Source organism: Liolophura sinensis, chromosome 11, assembly GCF_032854445.1.
Source record: "Liolophura sinensis isolate JHLJ2023 chromosome 11, CUHK_Ljap_v2, whole genome shotgun sequence".
Taxonomy (NCBI): Eukaryota; Metazoa; Mollusca; class Polyplacophora; order Chitonida; family Chitonidae; genus Liolophura; species Liolophura sinensis.
This window is the reverse complement of record NC_088305.1, coordinates 6,983,009-7,003,959: the sequence shown is the minus strand read 5'-3', so window position 1 is coordinate 7,003,959 and position 20,951 is coordinate 6,983,009. Positions and strand designations below refer to the sequence as shown.

General features: G+C 39.3%; 1 protein-coding gene across 1 annotated transcript; it reads left to right on the top strand.

Moving 5' to 3' along the window:
* Positions 1–967: 967 nt before the first annotated feature.
* LOC135477802 (fibrinogen C domain-containing protein 1-like) lies at positions 968–17,120 on the top strand. Its single transcript, XM_064758005.1, has 5 exons — positions 968–1,103; positions 12,786–12,951; positions 14,061–14,146; positions 16,008–16,172; positions 16,912–17,120. The coding sequence occupies exons 1-5, from the start codon at positions 968–970 to the stop codon at positions 17,118–17,120; spliced, it is 762 nt and encodes a 253-aa protein (XP_064614075.1).
* The last annotated feature ends 3,831 nt before the right edge of the window (positions 17,121–20,951 follow it).

Genomic DNA, 20,951 nt, shown 5'->3' with positions numbered 1-20,951 from the left:
AATAGCTGATTGAAAATAATTTTCCACTATGGGACATATATACTTGGAAAAAAAAATATATGTATGTATGTATGTGTATGTATGTATGTATGTATGTATGTATGTATGTATGTATGTATGTATGACGAGGAGTCATTAGTTGTGTGTACATGTGTCTTCTTGTGGCAGGGGGAGTCCATACCGCAAAAATGCTCCCTCACACCCTAGCCCGAGGCTGCTCTGACGTTAGGTTTGGCAAAAATGTTGTTCGGCCAAGGATGGACCCAATCCAGTGTCAGAGTGACAGGTTGTCACACGAAAAAATGAAATGTTAATTGAGTCTCAACGGACTTAAATTTGCAGACACTTGTGTTCCTTATCCTTTTGTCTGTCGAATTATCACAAGAACAACGTCCATCGCTCATTACCAATGGTGTGTGGGCCCGAGATTCCTTGGTAATGCTCAAAGAGAACAGCTGTACATAGAGACAAATAGTTTGTTACTATGGCCATTTTGCACACGTGCGATTCCTGTTCTTCTGTATCAGAAGAGTGTGAAATCTGATTGATTATGAATTGTTTGACCCTTCGGCGAATACAAAACGACAACACGATTAGAATCCATGTCCCAAATCATCACACACATGTATTTCTATCAAAACTGGTTTTGATGTGAAACAATGGCTTTATGAGTGTTGTTCTGGAGTCACCAATGTTGAGTGAGTGAGTCAGAGTTTGGGGTTTAACATCGTACTTATGACGACGAAGGAATCCTTCGAGTGCATGTGATCTCCTTGCCTCCTTCTTGCAGGAAAATTCAGGATTAACCTTGGATCTACCGCTCTCGAAGCGGACACTCTACCAACTGTGCCATCGGACCGGTATTGAAGCAGTGGTTGAAATTACTCAGTAAAAACGTCATTTGGTATTTTATAAAGCCTTTTACTGGTGGTTTTCATCACGCGCAAGCAATCACGATCTGGTCATAATGGGAGCTGCCTTGCACGAGGGAGGGCAGCGTCTTCGCCCTCAAAGTATTAGGAGGCTGACAGGTGATATGAGGAAGAGGGTTCAGGCTGTCATCCAGGCACACAGTGGATACACCCAATTCACAGTTACATCAGGTATACGGCTATAGCAACTGATTTCTGTACACAGAATATGTATCATCTCTAGTCAGAGTGACAGGGTTCATTCAAACGCTTTATAGTCCTTGATTTTAGATGTGATTTCCAGAGCTAGAAAGTGCTTGAAAATCATGTTTTCTCAAATAAGAGCTTGAAATTTACAAAACGGTTCTGTAAAGTGCTTAACGGAATTTATATAGACTGCAGGCGAAAGTGGTCGAACACAATTAAAACTGTCATTACACACATCGTGCTAAGGGAGGTAACTATCTGTTAGATGTCGGTCCTATCAATCTAATACCGCTCTGTCCTTTCGGAAAGTTATACTTTTTTTTTGTACATCATTGACGGCATAATGTGTGAAGGGAAGAACAATTCGTCTCCGCAGCGACGACGGACTGGCCCATTTTCCCTTCTAATGTTAACTGGAAGTTATATAACCAACTAGACAGACAGATGAAGATAAACTTCAATCTAATAAATGAACATTGGTAGCTGTGGGTTGCAGATAATGTATAATACTTTCAAAGCGGTATGCCGAGCAGTGGATTGGGAGATAGATCAACTTTTGTCAAGTCTGTACTTTCGATTTAAGGATAATCCCACAGTGTGTGAAGACTGAGGAATCCATGTTGCCTCTAAATTACTGCAAACACAAATGGTTCGAGGATATTCCCGTTGTAGATAGTGGCCAAACTATCTGGAATCAAACATCCACCGAATATACAATGTAACATGGCATAAAAGTTTTCCACTACAAAGGTAAAGCGGGCGAAAGAAGAGCAAGATTACATAACTTTTTTGGAGTTTCAGATTACTAATATTTAAGAAAGGAAACAAATACATGTACAGGCAATACATTACAACATACTTAAATACATGTAGCCCGGATTTTACAAAACCAGGCTAAATAAGTTGTCTTTGCTTGGCAATTACCTCGTATGCCTTCATATACCGTCTGTTATGTTTGGGCTTCATGATGGAAGTCTTGCTGTCCTCTCTCTGCTGGTTCGATGAGTTTCCTCTCTCAGCGTACCAGCCCTGGGAACTGCCCTTCAGTTCGTCTTTGAACTGTTTGTTCACGGACAAGTCTAGATGTTGCAGTTTGTCAGTGTAACACGCTGTAACATAAACACACAGAATGTTGTTCCGCGTCAGTTTTACCAGTAAATTTTCTCTATGGTGTGCCTTAAATACAGCCACTTAAAATTGGAGCGATGGAGCGATGACCCCCTTGCGTCATTGTGCATTATGTGCATGTAAAACCTCAGGTCAGTACATACAATATCTGTTAAGGTACCAACTCTAACATCTTGTCTAACATTGACTTTAATATACACCAAACAAATACCATTTAAAAGAGTATGCTTTTCTTTGCATGTGCATGCCATGAAAAAAATTCTAATATGTCCCTCAAGTTTATAAATTATAAATAATGTCTGTGCCAAAATCCGATCTGGGCAACTCCATTTTACCTAAGAACTTGTCCTGAAGTCTTCTGTGTTAGAAGAAGAATTTCTGTCGGAAAACGCCGCAGTGCAGCTCGTACATTTCCGGTAGAACTCTTCTTCCCAGAAGGTAGTAAACAGTACAGTTCGTTTTTTTTCTCATTAAGGACTTTCCTTGGTCTCTGACAAAACGGGACTATGATCTTGTCCACATACCTCAGCATGGACTAGTCTGTGGTCTAGTGGCTAAAAGTTTGGGTGCTACTCCAACAAGCAGGGAATGTGACTGCTCCACGATGGAACTGGTTGCCGCTAACATCAAACTAAAATACCCTCAAATCGCATTTTTATTATTATATTTTTGTGTGTGATAAAATGAGTGTTTGTATTATAGTTAGCGCTATGCAGTGTTTGGTGTATTTAACTGTTTATATTTTATAAGTGCTAAGGATCAACCGATCGCAGCAGTCGATGCTTTAACAAGGTCCAAATCATCTGCACCGAAGTTAACCTGTACGTGTCTCCCAACTACTTAGGTGTGGTGCAGGCCTAACGCGCGCAATATAGACACATGCTGGCGGTAGTAAAACTGTAGCTGAACGTTAGCCCCTAAACAGGAGTTACGTTACAAGTGGACATTTTTGAGAGAAAATGAAATCTTGGAAATATGATAAATTTTAATAGTAGGCTGCAATGTTATGAAAATATATAATAGGTCTAACTGTGGACGAGACTGTTTAAATGCAGTTAACCTGTCAACCGAAAATGGATATGGTTTTGACCGATGTTCCAACAGAGGCGAAATATTAATGTCAGTATCATAATTCACGGTGGAAAACTTAGCAATTATAAATAATGAAAATATAATTACTCTTAAAACCCAATTAATTTTTGATATCCAGGTATCGTAAATATCATACAGGTCGAATACAGGTCAATAACGGCCAACTCGCACAAGTCAAATCGTCTAACAACTCAGGTAAAATCGCCTACAGTCTAAGTCAGGTCGCCTAATAAAATCGGCTATGTATTGGATATTTTGGATTACTGGTTCTGTTTTATCTGCTTTTGCTTGTAATGAGAACTAGTGCTTCATTCTTAAAATCTATATTTCAGGAAAGCTTCATTTTTACGGTTCATACTAGCGACGGTCAGTAGCCTCGGAAGCTGAGTTCTGCAGTGCACAACAAGTTATCCCCCTTTATGTCAGCCCACCAAGCATGAAAAAAAAGTCAGAGAACAAATTGACATGTGGATATAAATACTGGTTTTATTTTCAATACAGTTTTATAAATACATGTATCTGTTTAAGCTACACACGCTTTGAATTCTAAGACTAAAACACATTTTTATTCCAGCATCAAATATATTTTCATACTAATGTATAAATAAATTTTTGTTTCTTCAAAAATACAGCATAATAACGTATATTTAATACAAAAGATACTCTTCATATACAGGCAGTTTATGTTATGCACCAGAAATATTTTTATACATGTATCGTTCTTGAACAAGTTGTGTACAAATAATAGACAACGACTTACATGATAAAAACTCCCTGATAACAGTTTCTTATTTACCGCAGGATAATGATCATATACTGATTTGTATCTTAGTCCCTTAAAGGGTCGTGTGCTTCTTAGAAGTTTGTCAGCCGTTGTTCGGTAGTGATGATGCGGTCTGAATAATTTCTCCATAACACAAATATCTTCGACTGGTCATCTCTGGTGGCCTTACGCTGAACCTTGGTCAGCTTTCCCTCCGACACAAGTCTCACCTGAAGTCTCACCAATTGCGCTTCTTCAAACAATAGTTTGATGAGAATGTTAAACTGCAGGTAACCTCGCTTTGCCCAGTAGTTGATTCTGGGGTGCTATGCCTCCACATCATTCTTTGTCCAAATGGAACGCACTCCAGTCTCTGATTGTCCACGCACTGTTTTCCATTCAGATGGCTTGGACATAATTGAATAGAGCTATCGGTTCTGGTGTTGTTACATTTCTGTCTTGCTACTGCTCAAAGGTGGGACGCACAAAATCAGCTGACAAGAAGGGAAGCCGGGTATACCTTTTCAGCAGGGTATACCTTGGGAATACCTTCCAGTTTCCTGATCGCCATGATTATTTCAACCCTGCATATCCTTCCTTTTCCCTAGTTGTGCCGAAGTTAACCTAACTATCGTTAGTGATCAGCTCATTATTGTAGCATGTAATTCAGACATACTTATAGAGGGAGCTAATTCATTGTATACGTTTGATTTCCGTGTTTTTAAGCTGATATGTTTTTCTATGGCTGCAGAAATTTGGCAGCAGTTCCTTTTCTGTGTTTCGGTTCGGACTGTTAGGCACGGTGTACATGATATGTATGTAGGCAGTGAAACGGTTGCTCTTTATCTCTCAGTATGCAGCTTGGGTTGTGTCCTAAAATATAAAAGTACAAAAAGCGCCACAGCTTTCTTCTTTGGGAGGTGAAATTGGCTTTACACTACAATTTTCTTAATGGCCCAGAGGTCAGTCCAGGAATAAAGTAATGTGCAGTGGTGAGGCCAACAATGATAACTGTCAAACAAATGTGTGTGGAAAAAAGAGTCCGAATTGGGGGTGGGGTTGGGTGGGTGTACGCAAAGCTGATCTCGCATTCTTGGTAAGTTCATCAATGACGTCATTTCCGAAAGTTTCCAGCTATCCACGGAAAATATGTACAAAATAGAGTGGTTATTAAGTGATATAACATATGCCTCAAAAAAGATTTGCTAAAAAAATTGTTTTTTTTCCATAACTTTTCTCTTAAAACCATATTCTTTGTTTTAGAGCTCTTTTTCATGTGTCCTTTAACAATGTTAAATTCGCCATATAATAATGCAGCACATGATGGGCCTACCATTAGTGAAATATTCTTGAGCAGAGCGTAAAACACCAATCGGATAAAGTCAAATAATAATATGCAATAAATTCAGTTTTATTCTGTCCACATAAGTTTCCTCAACATTTCCTCTCCACGGAATGTGTCACACACTATATGTGAGTAACGGAAAACTCTTTTATTTGATTGGTGTTTTAAGCCGTACTCAATATTTCACTAACACAACGGTGGACGGCATTATGGTGGAAGGAAATCGCAACCATCCACAGGTTGATAATAGACCTTCTCATGTCGCCTAAGGCCGGAGAGGGAGTTCTTGGGGTTCAACGTCTTATATAACAATTTTTCAGTCATATGACGACAAAGTAATCCTTAGTGTGCATGTGATTTGCCTCATTTTTGCAGGACGGATTTCCACTGCTCTTTTATCTGGTGTTGCTTCACTGAGACGACTTACCGAAGGCAAGTAAGCCGCCCCGCCCGAGCCATTGTACTGATACAGGTCAACCAGTCGTTGCACTATCCCCTTCATGATCAATGCCAAACGAGGAAGTTACAACTTTCTCTTTTTAGGTCTTAGGTGTGACTCGACCAAGGATTTCTTTTTTTCAGATCCCGAAGCGGACAGTCTACCAACTGTGCTATCTGGGCCTTTCCTAAGGAGAGGAATTCTGTCTAAGCTGGACTCACCGCGACCGCATTTTGTTAGAGGCTCCTGGGTCATTGTGTCACGCTGGCGCGCTAACCACCTGTGCGACGGCGGCTTCGAAAACTTATTTACTACTAGAGTTTTCCCCAAAAAACAGTTTAACAAGTTTTCAAACTGACTCGTTTTTTCGAATATGGTGTTTAAATATAAAAATATATTTTTACTGTAACCAGTCAATACTATGCCAGTATAAAGAGTATAACATACATTCTCGCCCAGCTAGGGGACCGAAAGGCTTTCATCGGACGCTCTTTATCCTTGATCATTTCTGTCATTCATACTGATCCTAATCTAACTCCGAATAATTTGACCTTGGCTTTACGTCGGAACTGACAAAATGTACAGCTTGTTGTGAACCAAGGTAGTAGCGTTTTCCTGGGATGAAGATAGCCTGTCTTAATCCCAGTGTTTCCTTAGTACCCACTGATTAGGAGGATGTCTCCTGTAAACATTTGTCTATACCTGTACACAACTGCTTGTGAAGACCTCTGCAGTGTGGACCATATATACAGTGTATGCATATGTTAACAAAAACAGCAGCCTTAATCACAACACCAATTTACGCTTTCGCGGAGCTTTATATATTTTTTTCAGAATTTTACACACTTCACCGTTCAGAAATCTATTCTCAGGTTGAATGGAAGCTGGGCAATTCTTGACTGAAAGTAATTGGGAAACAAATTATGAAATTATGAATTTTGTCAAACATGCATGAGGCTCAGTTTCTGTTTTTAGACAGTCATATGGTGGTTTTATAATATCTATATAAGCTATAAAAATGACCAGTCCCAGCGTGGATTTGTAGTACTTGTATAAGCAATCAGAATTACCAGTCTCCAAGTGGAGGGGGTCTACAGTACCTCTATAGGCTATAAAAATTACTAGCCTCAGCGTGGAGGTGATTCTGTGGAATTAGAATGACCAGTCCACAAGGGCCGAGGGCTATAAAATGACCAGTCCCAGCGTGGAAGTGGTTCTATAATATTTACGTAAAACATTAGAATGACCATTCCCCAGGTGGAGGTGGTTCTACATGTAGAAACTAATTAAAAACAAGCCCCAGCGTGGAAGTGAATCTGTAGCAAGTAAATATGATCTGTCCCAAAAAATGTGAGATCATCCAAGACAATGGACCATTACTAGTCTGAACAGGGAATTATCCGCAAGAAATCAAGACTGCAGCAGTTTACAGAAGCATATGTACAAATCTGGAATATTTAGAAAACCAATTACACCAAAGCATATACCACACAGAATGTCAACAGTTACAATCCCATTAATCATTATATTATTATTATTATTATTACTATTATTATTATTATTAATGAAACAAACATTTTAACACACTTACAAAAAATATAAAAATATACTCGTCAATTTATATAGCTGAAAAAAGTTTGTGGAGGTACCTCATAGATCATGTCACACACGTGGCAAACACATGTAGCACTCATTTTAAGCGTTCTTCTATTATATGCTCTAAAGTCCACATGACCATAATTCAGTTCACGTTACGTCTCAAGAAATTTTACACTCCGACCTGCAAATACACTGGGCATGACATTTCATCCTCGACCTTGCTGTGAGGCTTTTGTTACGCATGCATGAATGTATAGATCTAATCTGGCTTAAGGCGACTCCTTCATTTGGTGAACTCTTACGTCAAATGCGTCAGCGTGTATATCTGGTTTCGCTTAACCGGGATCCTGAAGGCACGGGGTGCGTTTAGTCCCAGTGCACAGTAGCCTATAAAGGTTTTGATCAAGGCGGATATGAGGTTTACATTACAAAATTCCATTACGTTTCACGTCTTCAAGCAGTCTTCACACACAGTGTTTGGTCTCTGTTTCGGTACAGATCAGTGTCATCGCTCTAAGACATTTATAACTGTCGATTTGTTAATTTATTTGATTGGTGTTTTACGTCGTACGCAATAAACTTTCAATTATACGACGGTAGCCAGCAATATGGAGAGGGGAAAACGTTATAGCTGTAGATAGCGGTATTTTAAGATGTACACTGTTTTAAGATTTGTCTGTTGAACGCCTTTATGCATGGAATATTTCAGTCCATCTATTTCTTCTCTGTATAAACACTGTTATTGACATAACAAACACAAACACTTTAACCAGTACACTCTTAAGTGAAGACAGAATATGGGGTCGTTCAGGTGATCGTGTCATATGTCACCAACTGCAACAGACATTACATCCTCTTTTGCCGAACTAGGCTCTTTCCATCCATTTAACACTGTATCTTGTTATCTTGTAATAAGGGACCGTACATGCTCTGGTCTTCCTTTTAGAGTTGTACTTCTTGGAGTGAAAGTAAAACCGCCTACTTAATTTCAATCCGATGAGTGTTTTTTTTTTTGGCAAAGAATACAACATTTTTGACTGAAAGCAACGCCACATACAAGTATAATACTTTGCTATCACGTATGTTCAGCGCCACAACAGAAATGGCTTCCAGTGACGTTACCTTTAAGTGTAGAAGAAAGACAACGTAATTATACGAGTTGTTGTTATAACGTTGCTAGCCTCTGTGACGTGATAGTACATAAGTATAACATTAATTTTTCGGATTTTTCTTCTCGATTTTGTGTTCGAGGAAAATAATTGTATGATGGATATTTTGGAATACAAATGGGACAGGTTGGTAGAATGGAGGAAATGGATTAAAGAATGATTATGACGTAACGTCACGAGGATAATATTTTGGCCATATCGTGCTGAGAACATATTTAGAAAGTGACAGTATATGGATTTCGAAAGAGAGCGTCAACTAAAATACACAGGCACTTTTAAAAACCAGTGAAAAAAATCAATAACAAATTCAATAAAAAAAATGTAATCAGGAAAATGTTATATACCTGTATACACAATATAAAGATATAATTTATGACAGGCCAGCAGCTTTCAAATAATGACCGCATCACCAAGGACGCTGTGGCATAAATCATACATGTATATAGAGCTAAGGCATCCGTGTAGAACATTTGCAAAGTGTACATTATCAACGAGGATATGTTACATGTCATATTAGGCGACAAAAATTCCACATCTCGGATCACTGCTCCCATCAAGATAAAAATTGTGTGTTAAACGAGAATGCCCAAAATGACACATCGTTTAAACTACTTGGTCTTTGCGAAACATACCCTGAGTTAAGATTTGATCTCAGGGTGAATAGCTAGGAGTTTATTATGGTCACCTTCACACCCTGCCTGAGACAAGAAATACGCCTGGCCTCCCTGTGTACGATATCAATATGATTTAGTATTCAACAAAGTGTAACGTAACTAATCAGCTCTTTTAAACGGTACAAAACAGTTTGTTTTTATTTCTCAACAAGTAAGTTAGGATGTGTCCTAACGGTTACAGTAGAAAAAAAATTCTCATATTTTTTCTTTGGACGTAAAAATGGCTTTGAACGGCAGTGCTCTTAACATTGGTCGGGAAAAGTAGCGGGCAGTGATGACGTTAATAACTGTCAACACAGCCCACGAATCCGGTTTGAGCAAGCAGATATAAAGTCACTGTAGACTGTATGTGAACGTACAATCTTTAGTCGAAAGCTATCAGATTCTAACAATCTAAGATGTTGTCCGTTATGTGTGGACTTCTTTGTTGAACATCGTCTTTGTGGCGTCTTCGTATAACACATTTTTGAAGAGCTTCGATGTTCAACCGTTGGTGGAACAAGCCGATGGAGACGATGTTTCCACGTGGACGGGTAGGTACATCTGATAACATGTATTTATGCTCGATTTGAGAACAGTGCGGTAGTTCACTCGCATGGAGCTGTGATCGACCAAAATATGACATAATACGAAACCGTCAGTGTTATCTGTTTGAGAATATGTAATCAACATGTATTTCGTATACTAAACATTTTGATAAGGACTGCAACTGGTAATTTCACATGATACTTCATGCAGTAATGAAATTTGCAGCAAAGTTTAAAATTTTACCTGCTGTATTTTACCTGCTGGTCGTGGGTTTCCCCCGGGCTCAGCCCGGTTTCCTACCACCACTATGCTGGCCGCCGTCGTATATGTGAAATATTCTTGATTACGGCCTAAAACACCAATCAAATAAATAACCTTAAACAACTTAAATCATTCACTTGGATTCTAAAGACCCGTTGTCCTGAGTTGTGTTTTCACTTGAGGGGCTTTCAACCGAACTTAAGAGAGAAAGATGTGATTCAGATCATTCGAGAATATAAATAAATGCGCCATAAAATCAGATGTCAAAACAAGAGTTTAAATTTAATATACAGGTGACAGAAATAACCCCAATGGGCTTGTTCTTTCCTGTTGAAAAGCATAGTACGCTAATGCAGCACAGTGAACCCGAAGCCTCTCACCAGTGCGGTCGCTTTGAGTTCAAATCCAACTCATGTGTTTCTCCCGGTTTACCATATATGCTGTCCGCCATCGTATAAGTTCATTATTCTCGAGTACAACGTAAAATATCAATCAAAATTAACGAATAAATATATAGATGGGGCATGCAGTGAACCGCATTCCGAGTATATATCGTGCATAAGTTTCAGTTTGAATGAAGAGATATTTTACCTTCAATTTGAGCAAATAGACTTTGATTTAAACAAATGATGTGAGTGAATTTATATAAATGGGTAATAATCCAGTAGAAAGAGAACTAACTCTGGCATGTCAACATGCCCTCGCTGGCTGAGATAATTAAAGTAGATCCCCAGCGCTGGGCAGACCAACCTGCAGATGTATAGTCTGACGTCCCCTGGATCCATTCCGAATGTCTAAAACGTTGAACAGGGAAAAAAAAAAAACCCGCAGAATTTGGTCATTAAACATCACAAAATCTATTCCGCTACGATTGAGCCACCGCTGACCTTGTGAGGTCACAGTGGTACACTTACACTTAAAGATACATACATGGCTCAATTATACCACAGATTCATAAAATATGGACCAGATCTCGTCAAAAACGCCATTTGATTACGGGGCACACGATCGTAGTCGTACGTTCATCAAAGCCTTGTAAAGGAAAAGGTCGAAAAACAAGCCCTATAATATCCTCCCCAAAATCCAAACGAAAAAGACGTCCGGATTTTCAGTCCCTAAATGTAGAAGCTGTTTAGCTGTTTGGTTTTTGAAGCAGCAGTCTGTGACACGAACTGAAGGAAGTCTCTATACGTGTAGTACAACAGCCACGAGGCTGCAGTGTGGCCCCAGCTCGGTTCACACCTCGCTTACAGACCGCTGTGCGCTGTGATAAACCAGAGCATGCCTTGAAGCCCGTAACGGTAACCCAGACACAATTCAAACTGGCATTTCTATGAGTCCAATATCGTTGTTTCCATTCAGTTATTTATTTTTGTCGGTGATATAAGGCAAAGATTTAACTTCATTGTTAGTTCCCCGGCGTTGAGTGAAAGACTTTTGCCATCAGTGCAGCTCACAATCGGCTGGCCGGACTGTATGGATCAACGTGTTTAAGCCGGCATCGCTCAACTTGGCTATAAAAATTTATAGCGTTAACTACGAATCCGTGACAAATTCTCCACAAACACTACCATAATACGGTGGATGCCCGATCGGTGTCAGGCAAATCAGTAGCGAGCGCATTGGTGTCATCTACGTGGGCGATATATGACCGAAAATCGGTCATCGCATCGCGCTGTCGCTATGCTGTACACGCATTTCCCCGATCTAATACAACTCCGGCAGCCTATCTTTCAAACTATTTGTTGTAAAACTGTTCTACTTATATTATTTTCAGGGTTCTAATTAAGAGGTGTACACGTCCGGCTATAGTCGGTAGGCCTAATGCATGGATTCGGCTATACTTAGCACGGCTTTTCAGTACATAATCAAGGGTGGCATGCACGGCATGACGTCACCCTGCCAAGCCTCAGCGGTCCACTAGATAAACAGGGTCTAACTTTAATGGGTTTTTTTTAAATGGTACAAGATAAACTACCTTGTTTTTAATGCACCTTACGGATTAACACAGCATAAATATTGTGTTTAGGGAAAATTTAGTGTGAAAGAAAAGTCGCTGGTGTTCTCCTTTAAAGCGCCGAGTCGTTGTGACTATCTTGAGCAATAAGGGGTCGCGTGTTCGAATCCAGATTTCGCCGTTTTGGCTCATTAGTCCACCCATAAACCTGATGTCATCACACTGACATATAGTAACGATGTCTAGTCGTACTTATTTCTCATGAGATACCAGAAAAATAACAGAATATTATGATTAGCACAGCCCTAATTTTCGTTTGAGAAAAAAAAACATATAACGGCGGATTTCAGTTAGAAAGTGGGGTACCCCGTGTGAAGCAGAAATATTACAAAAACTGTTGTGGACAGTTACACCAGTAAAGGCTGCGCAAACCGCTTTGTTGAAAACTGACGTTTTTAATAAACTGCAGGTTTTTACCTTTTGGCCCGCACAGTTTTGTTAGTCCTAACATCGACAGGGAGAAGCTCAGTACTATATTTGGGCGTTATTCTAGTGAATCATTCAGTTATGGTTTTGTCCAGAATTCATCATTATAGGCTGATATCGTACAGGTCACGTATTTCTTTTGTACAAGTGTTCAGAGAGTATTACCATGATCGACGTTTCGTGTATTGATGTAAATCGCAATTTATAATACGCCACTTTTTTTCAGATCATAGCAACGTTCTTGAATGCGCATATCCTACCGATTGTACAGTAATACAGAAATGCAACCACACAAAGAGCGGCGTTTACCGAGTGTTTCCGTTCGGAGTGGGCAAAGGCTTCCTTGTTTACTGTGACATGATGACGCAGGGCGGTGGATGGCTGTTGAGTTTGTAAATTGGTTATAAAATGACAAACCTGTAACGCTTGTCATGCTTTGCGATCGGTTTACGAATGTTTGCTACGACGCCTAGATCTAAGTTTGTTAGACAATTCTAAACAGTTGAATGCCGCTTCAGAGATACAAACAACACTAATTTAAGAAGGCGAGTGGTGATAATTTTAAACAAAATACATAGAAATGTAGTTAGATCCGTGCTCTCTAATGCACCATGTTACATATTCAAGAGAAATGACAAAGTTTCAACAAATTTAGTTATTTTTGTATTTTTATTTGATATTTTAATGGTTAAAAATACACCATTAGTGCGGTCCCTGTGAGTTCACGTTCAGCTCATGTTGGCTTCCTCTCCGGTCGCACGTGAGAAGGTCTGTCAGTAACCTGCGGATGGTCCTGTGTTTGCCCCGGGCTCTGCCAAGTGTCCTCTCACCTTAATGATAGCCACCGTCGCACAAGCGAAAATAAAACGTAAACCACCAATTAAATAAATAAATAAATTTGAGATCAAAGCGACCTAAGAGTATGCTACCCCATACTGCTTGCCCCCATAAACTATACAGACAACTGGTATTAAGACAAAACGGCTCTGTGATGACGAGTTACTATAAAAGAGCTGTATACGTCACTTTAAAGAATGATACTGGAAATCGTGGGGTTTGACAAACCCGCCAATTTAGACGTCGGCCGTGTGGTAATATGTCCAATATGCGTCTTTGGAGCGAAAATTACTCGGACATGCGAAATGACGGTTTCATAAGTTGTATTAATAAAACTGATATATTAATTTAAAACACATTCTGCTTGAAGTTTCTAGTCTGAAAACCACCTAACACCAACACGTGTCAACCACTCCTACACCCATACAAAAACGCATGGCCAAGCACATAACAAAAAGAGCGGAAAGATTTTCTTAGGCTGGAAACATGTAAAAACTATGGTTCATATTTTAATTATGGGTATTACTTGGGATTTGCCCGATTCCCACCATAATGATGGTTGCTGTCGTATAAGTGAAATAATCACGGTGTAAAACACCAAAAGGTAATTATGCCTCTGCTTGGTTAATGCTTGATGTTAACTGACGTTCCAGGTGTTCCAAAGACGGCAAGACGGCTCTGTTGACTTCTATCGTAACTGGCAGAATTACACTGATGGGTTTGGTAACCTCTACGGGGAGTTCTGGTTGGGTAAGTTACCGTAGACCAAGTCAAAGGTCATGCAGTAAATCTTACTTAACCAATGTTCGTCAATTTAATATCACCAAGTCTGCATCACCAAGTAACTACAGGTTTTTCATTGTTAAATGGCTTTTGAGGGGAAGCATATTTTGCCACGGTTACTTTATTCTAATTGTTAATTTGACGGCCGTCAGCATTATGGTGGAGGGAGCTGGGCACAACCTTAGCGACATTATTGTAGATATAATGTACCAGTAGAACTATTCGTACAATATATGAAATACTGCTGTCGTAATATGCGTAAAAACTTAACCCAGTCTCAGTAGGAAACCGACAGGTGATCCTATGTCATTGGTTTTCAGTGTTGCAAGGAACGGAGTCGATTTTCTAGGCATGAAATCCAAGTCAACACTCAAAACATTAGCCTGTGAATAATTTTCAGGTCAAATCCATTTGTAGGTATCTCACTCGCGCTTTGATTGCAACTGTTCAAGAAAGTATTATGTTGAATAATAAACCTAAGTGCTTAGGTAGCGTTAGAAATCAATGCGTCGAAACAGACACTCGTGGACCAGCCGTCAACCAATAAGGACGTCCCAGGCCAATAATTGCAAGGCCAATTCCCCAAAACGACATATAACACAAACCACGAAAGAACTCAAGAGGTATATAAAAACTAGACGGAATCATTCAAAGAGAAGCAGTCAACAGTTTTTAATGATGTTGGAAAGACGCAGGATATGTTCTAGGCGACTAAGTAAAATCAGTATTCAAGTTTTTTACAGTGCTACAATATCAGTTGTAGATTACAAAATATGTAGCTCAGTTGCGCTCTCATTGCAACTGTTCTTATTGCTCGCAGATCTTTAGACCCTTTGTCCATAATTTCCAACGGCACTGTTGTACTCGCCTTAAAATCTTAGAAAAGGCGTTTGATGGAGTGCCTTTGAAGCATTACTTTAATTTCTTACATATTTATTGGTAACGTGTTTTAAATTTGTTTTGGAAACAGATCTTACTTTTATCTTGGTATATGAATTTCTGACTCCACACTTACATATTTCCAATAATCTACTGTCACCATCACGCATTTCTTTCCAGTGACGTGACCTTGTAAAGAAAAGTAACCTAATGTGAAACAAAGAAAGATTTGGAGCGTTTATAACAATTTATAGAAAAACTCTACATTGTATAATAAAGGTAAAACCAAACTCGTCTCAAGCAGGCCAAATTGCATCTAACTACATGCTTTTTATTTCAAAATGCAAAAATTTATCGCCACGTGACATGAGCCGTCTATGGCGAACTTAATCTCTTTTGAGCCGAAATAAGTAAATTTCTTAAGCTGTGTAGCCCCATGAAGTGTTCTCGTGTATTTTAAATCTTATGGGGATCTGATAAACAGTTCTGGAGATTTCCATAAACATCCAACATGGCAACTGGATGAACAAAAACAGAGATTTGCAGTTTTGTGGAAAACGCCAAGGCAAAAGAATAATAATCGTGGTAGGAAGAATAAACTTCCAGCATTGAGCTTGGAAGCTGATTGTTAAGTGATGTGCCTGTTGGTGTAGCAAAAAGTTGATCACAACTGGTTAATAGAATTAGATGAGTAAAACCAAAAAGTGACATTTGCCGGTAACGTGGGCGTTTCCCTCACTTACCTCACTTCGAAAGTTTGGTAAATAAAAAATATAGCTCAACACACGACAACAGTGCTGGACAATGTTAACCTATCTGATTTGTAGTGTGGACGGGGCACTCAACTTACTGTTGCAAAACACACAAAAAAAAAAATTAATAAACCCACATCCCCTTTAAATTCTATCAGCACATGGTAATCCAATTGACTCCAATTTTGTCTCCCCAGGCCTCCAAAAGATTGACCTCCTGACCTCTCAGGCGCACTTTGAACTCCTCGTGAATATGAGAAGCTACACCGAGGGAACGGGTTACGCTTCCTACAACAGATTCCGTGTGGCAGACGAGTCTCAGAGCTTCCGACTCTTACTGGGCACGTTCAAGGGGAATACCGGTAAGTTGACCGACATTTTTTTCTATCTGAGAGGAACATAATCCTAGAAAATAAGTTTATAAATCATATCAACTAAAATCGGCCAAACAGTTATCCTGAAAGTTGCAACTAAGCGTAAATAATAGCTGAGCAGTTGGTGACTGTGGGAATGATGGTGAGATAACTCTGGGCAAAAGGTGGAAGAGAAGCGACCAAAATTATTAGCGTCAAATATTCTTAGTCAAAGAAAAAAGTATGGTGGCCGAAAAGAAACATGTAGTCGGGGGGGGGGGGGATAAGAAGAAATTTTGGTGGCTGATTTTCCTCAAAATTCAAGAGATTGACCCTGACCCTTACTAGGCTTACTCTAAAATTGGGTCTACATTTTGACGTCACAACGGCAATAGGCCAATTTATGATTTGTTTATAGTCATCACGAAAACATATAGTAAGCCTTAGATAGGCCCATAAATTGACAAGTCAACCTATGTAGACCTATGCGTGCTAGGTGGTCATTCCAAACATATCAACATATTGTTTATTTCTGGTCATCTTTAAAGAAATTTGACCACGTAAGTTTTGGTTGATTCGCCCCACCCGCCAAAAAAACAAAAAACTGGCGCTGGCGACCAATTTTTTTATTTTGGACTTATCGAACAGATCCTTTTGACAGTCAACATGAATCAAATGAATAAACCCAGTCAATCTGAGGTGTGCAATAATTTGTGTGTTCGTGAGTCATTTTTTTTTGTTCTCTCAGCTGACTCCTTGGCTATCCAAAACGGCTTGGAGTTTTCCACATATGACCGAGACAAGGACTACAACAAGGTGAACTGTGCTGCCTCATATCATGGGGTCTGGTGGTACCATGGTTGTCATCACAGCAATCTCAATGGGTTGTATGTTCATGTGAAGGAAAAAAACCCAGGAAAATACTTCATCAGTCACGTGGTACCATTGGTCGTCTAAATATCTCCCTCTTCAGTTCAGCGAGATGAAGATACGCCCGGTGAAAATCCACTAAAAGACGATACTGGTGATTGTTTGAAAATTAAGGGCGAAGACAGATCAAAAGTTCTTGTTAATTGTTCCTTTTAAACTTTCACTTGGTATTTCTTTTTCTTTTCTCTTCTTGTTTTTAACCTTTTCAAACGATTTAAAAAAATGTCTGATAACTGAATATGGCTTATGTGATATTTTATCATTTTATTTATATAGCATGCCGTAAGATTAATTACAATACTAATATGCCCAATGAGCAGGCCACCACATCCGAACTATCTAAAGTTTTAAAGAAGAAAACACAAAAATGATTATAACTTTTTAGAAGGAATTGTTTTCAAAACATCAGACTTTTCTGTAGATAGCACTTGTAATTGTTGATTTTTGAAACAGAATGAAGGAGGCACAAGCGTCGAGTTCATTTTTTTAAGAACCTGTAATTACGAATGTTTTCACGTACTTACACCATTATAGACCCATGCAATAATTGTACATTATTTTTCAAGAACTGACAGTTGCGAAACTGTTGTGCCGCCAGGCTTGTCATGTTCGTGCACAGATGAAACCATTGGTATAAGGCGACGCGAGGTTCGTGAGCCAAAGTCTGTGGGCGCGCATATCCAGCCACGCATGAAAGAGTACCACTTTTCCTCGCTAGACGGTTAAGGCTTTCTAGAGTACCAAGTGAATTGAATCCGGTCAGACAAAGAATTGACGATACTACAAGTGTATGAAGTCGTCTAAAAGGAGTGAGTGCTTAGGGTATAATGTCATACGTAAAAAGTTTTCAGTCATATGACGATGAAGAAGTCCATAGATTGCGTGCAATGTGCCACATTGTTCCAGAACGGATATCAACCTCTCTTTTATGTAGTGCCGCTTTACTCAGAAAACTTTCCGAAGGGAAGTAAGGTGTCTCAACCGAAGCATTATACTTAAACGGGTCAACCAAGCGAAAAAGTCACAACTTCCCCTTTGAAGGTGTAAGGTGTGACCTGACCCAAAACCGACCCTGGATCTACCGACTTTTGAAGCGGGCGCTCTACGAACAGTGCCATTGGGGCAGGTGCATCTGAAAGGAAGAGGTGGTATTGCCCTTCCTGGTAGCGAAGTAGGATATTGGAATGATTTAGAGCCTTGTGTTTGTGGGTTCGAACTCCGCTCTACCGTTCACCAAACAAAGGAGCACTCAGGTGACACAAACGTTTACCACTCGAACCATTAACACCAAAGTGTGGATTCTTGAAAAATAATCAACTGCTCAGACACCAGCGTGACGTCACATCTGTCCTTTAACAAACAGAGTATATCCGTACCACCCCGTCACACCGATAAACCACAACTTGACTGTACTCCAAACATCCACAAATCTCCATACATTGCTCGCTTAATTGCGGGATCGAGAAGCTGTACCCCCAAAACATCTATCTCCTATTTTAGCAAAGGCACTACACATAGATCTACGTTTTTAAGAAAGGCACTACAAGAAGTCATTTTGGAATAAGCACCCTTGTGCAACTATCCAAAAGTCAGGCGACAACTGTATGTCGGTTTTTCAAAACTTTCATAACTTACTGAAGAAGTAAATGCTCAGATAGGCGTACAGTGTAAGGACATCCCTATACTACTCTTTTTCACGCAGATTTAATTGGTGGAATTTCATTATATCTATTGTTTGATCTTTTCAGAACAACAAAAGATTTTATGTGGACTGTTCCTACACATTCTACCTTTCATTACCTAAAAAAGTTGTCATTACATGAAATAATTTTTTTGCACCAATCTGTTTGGTGATACAGGATTCGCAGTTCTGAAGACACTTCAGTTTTGCATTGTTTAAATGGTTAAAAAATTCCTTTGCATAGTTTTGATGTTATTGTAATGACATTACAGCGTTTTCAGAAATTCTAAACCAGTGACGTCTAATAAATTGCAATTAACATCACTGCATTTTTGTACCTAATCTACTTAAGCCATTATGCCCGGAGCGTGTAATTTGCTACTATTTAACAATTTACATTAAGAACGGTTTTATAATTGAGATGAATTGACCATCCGTATTTCATCGGCTGTGTGTGACGATTTGCCACCTATCACACAGTTGTCGCTGCTCTGGTTTTATTTTCTATGGTCTAAGTCTTTCATCATGTCTCATAGTAGACTACAAAGTAGTTTTAACGATCTGTCATATTGGGTATTCTCTCTTAACACCAAATTGTATTTCCGATGGCGTTAGTGGACACGGCAGCAAACATATCCTTGTTGACTGTGTGGACTTAATTGTCTGGTGATGATGTCATAATTTAACGTGTATATATTTGTGTCATGAATATATTATGGTTTTTTGGTTATATCTAAGGTTTCTTTCCTTTAACTGGTCTTTTAACCTGTCTGTCTGTTTTTAGTTCATTTTGAATATTGTTAAATCGAAATCAATTCACTGCTTCCTGATGTTCTCGCCACAGTATATCTTCACCGACCTAGCGTTAGGCCATAGTCATGCATTCCATCATTATCTCCTTCGAATGGCTTCATAACAACATTTAAATTGCCTACAGCATTGTACAACACCTCTCCTATTTAAGCTGATCTAGTGCTTGCTACATTACGGCAGATGCCCTAATAGAAGTAGTGTAGGTACGTAGTGCAATTACAGTATAATTATAAATTTAATACACGAATTAACTTGAAATTAAGTACAGATATATCATACATGGGGATAACAGGGCAATGAAGATCGTTCCACACAACACAAGCACACAGATTAGTTCACCAACGATAACCCGAAAACGAGACAACACGACACAACTTCCAAAACAGGTGGACCTCCAGAAGAAACTACCTAAAATAACGGCTGTACTGACAGTCTCGACATATACATAATTAGGTAACCCCCTTGCTTGTCACTGTGGCGATTTTGCACACATGCGATTCATATTCTTCTAGATCAGAAGAGTTTAAAGTTTGACTGGTTGTGAATCGTTTTACCCTTCGGCGAATGAAAAGCGACAAAATGATTAGAATCCATGTGTCCTAATGATAACACACATGTATTTCAATCATCACTGGTTTTGATATGAAACAATGGCTTTACGGATGTGGTTCTGGAGTGAGTCGTGTTGAAGCTTTGCTTGAAATTACATAATAAAAGCGTTATTTGGTATCCCATAATGCATTTTACGTCAACTGGGCCAGGTGGTCGTCGTGTGAAAGCAATGTATTCACCTGTACATGATCTGGCTCAAATGGGAGCTGCCTTGCACGAGGAATGGCAGCATCTTTGCTCTCAGTGTATCAGGGGCTGATAGGTGGTACGAGGTTTGTTTTTCAGGCTGTCGTCCAGGCACACAGTGGATACACCCGATTAACAGTTCCCCTCTGGAAAAGGGCTATGGCCACTGGTATCTCTACATAGAATATGTATCATCTCTACTCAGAGTGACAGGCTTCGTTCAGGTCCTATAAAACCCCTTGATTTTAGATGTGATTTTCAAATCTAGAAAGTCCTTGGAAATCACGTTTTTACAAATTAGATGTTGAAATTTAGAAAACGGTTCTGATTTTATTTTTGTCTCCAGTAGTTTACTGCCAATATATGTTTGTAAAATGCTTAACGAAATTTATCTAGGCTGCAGGACAAAGTGGTCGAACACAATAAAACTGTCATTATATACATGGGTGCTAAGGGAGGTAACCACGTGTTCGATGTCGTTGTTGTGAATCTAATACCGCTCCCATGTTTTGGAAAGTAACAATTTTTGTACATCAATGTGCGGAGAGAAGAACAGTTCTTCTCCA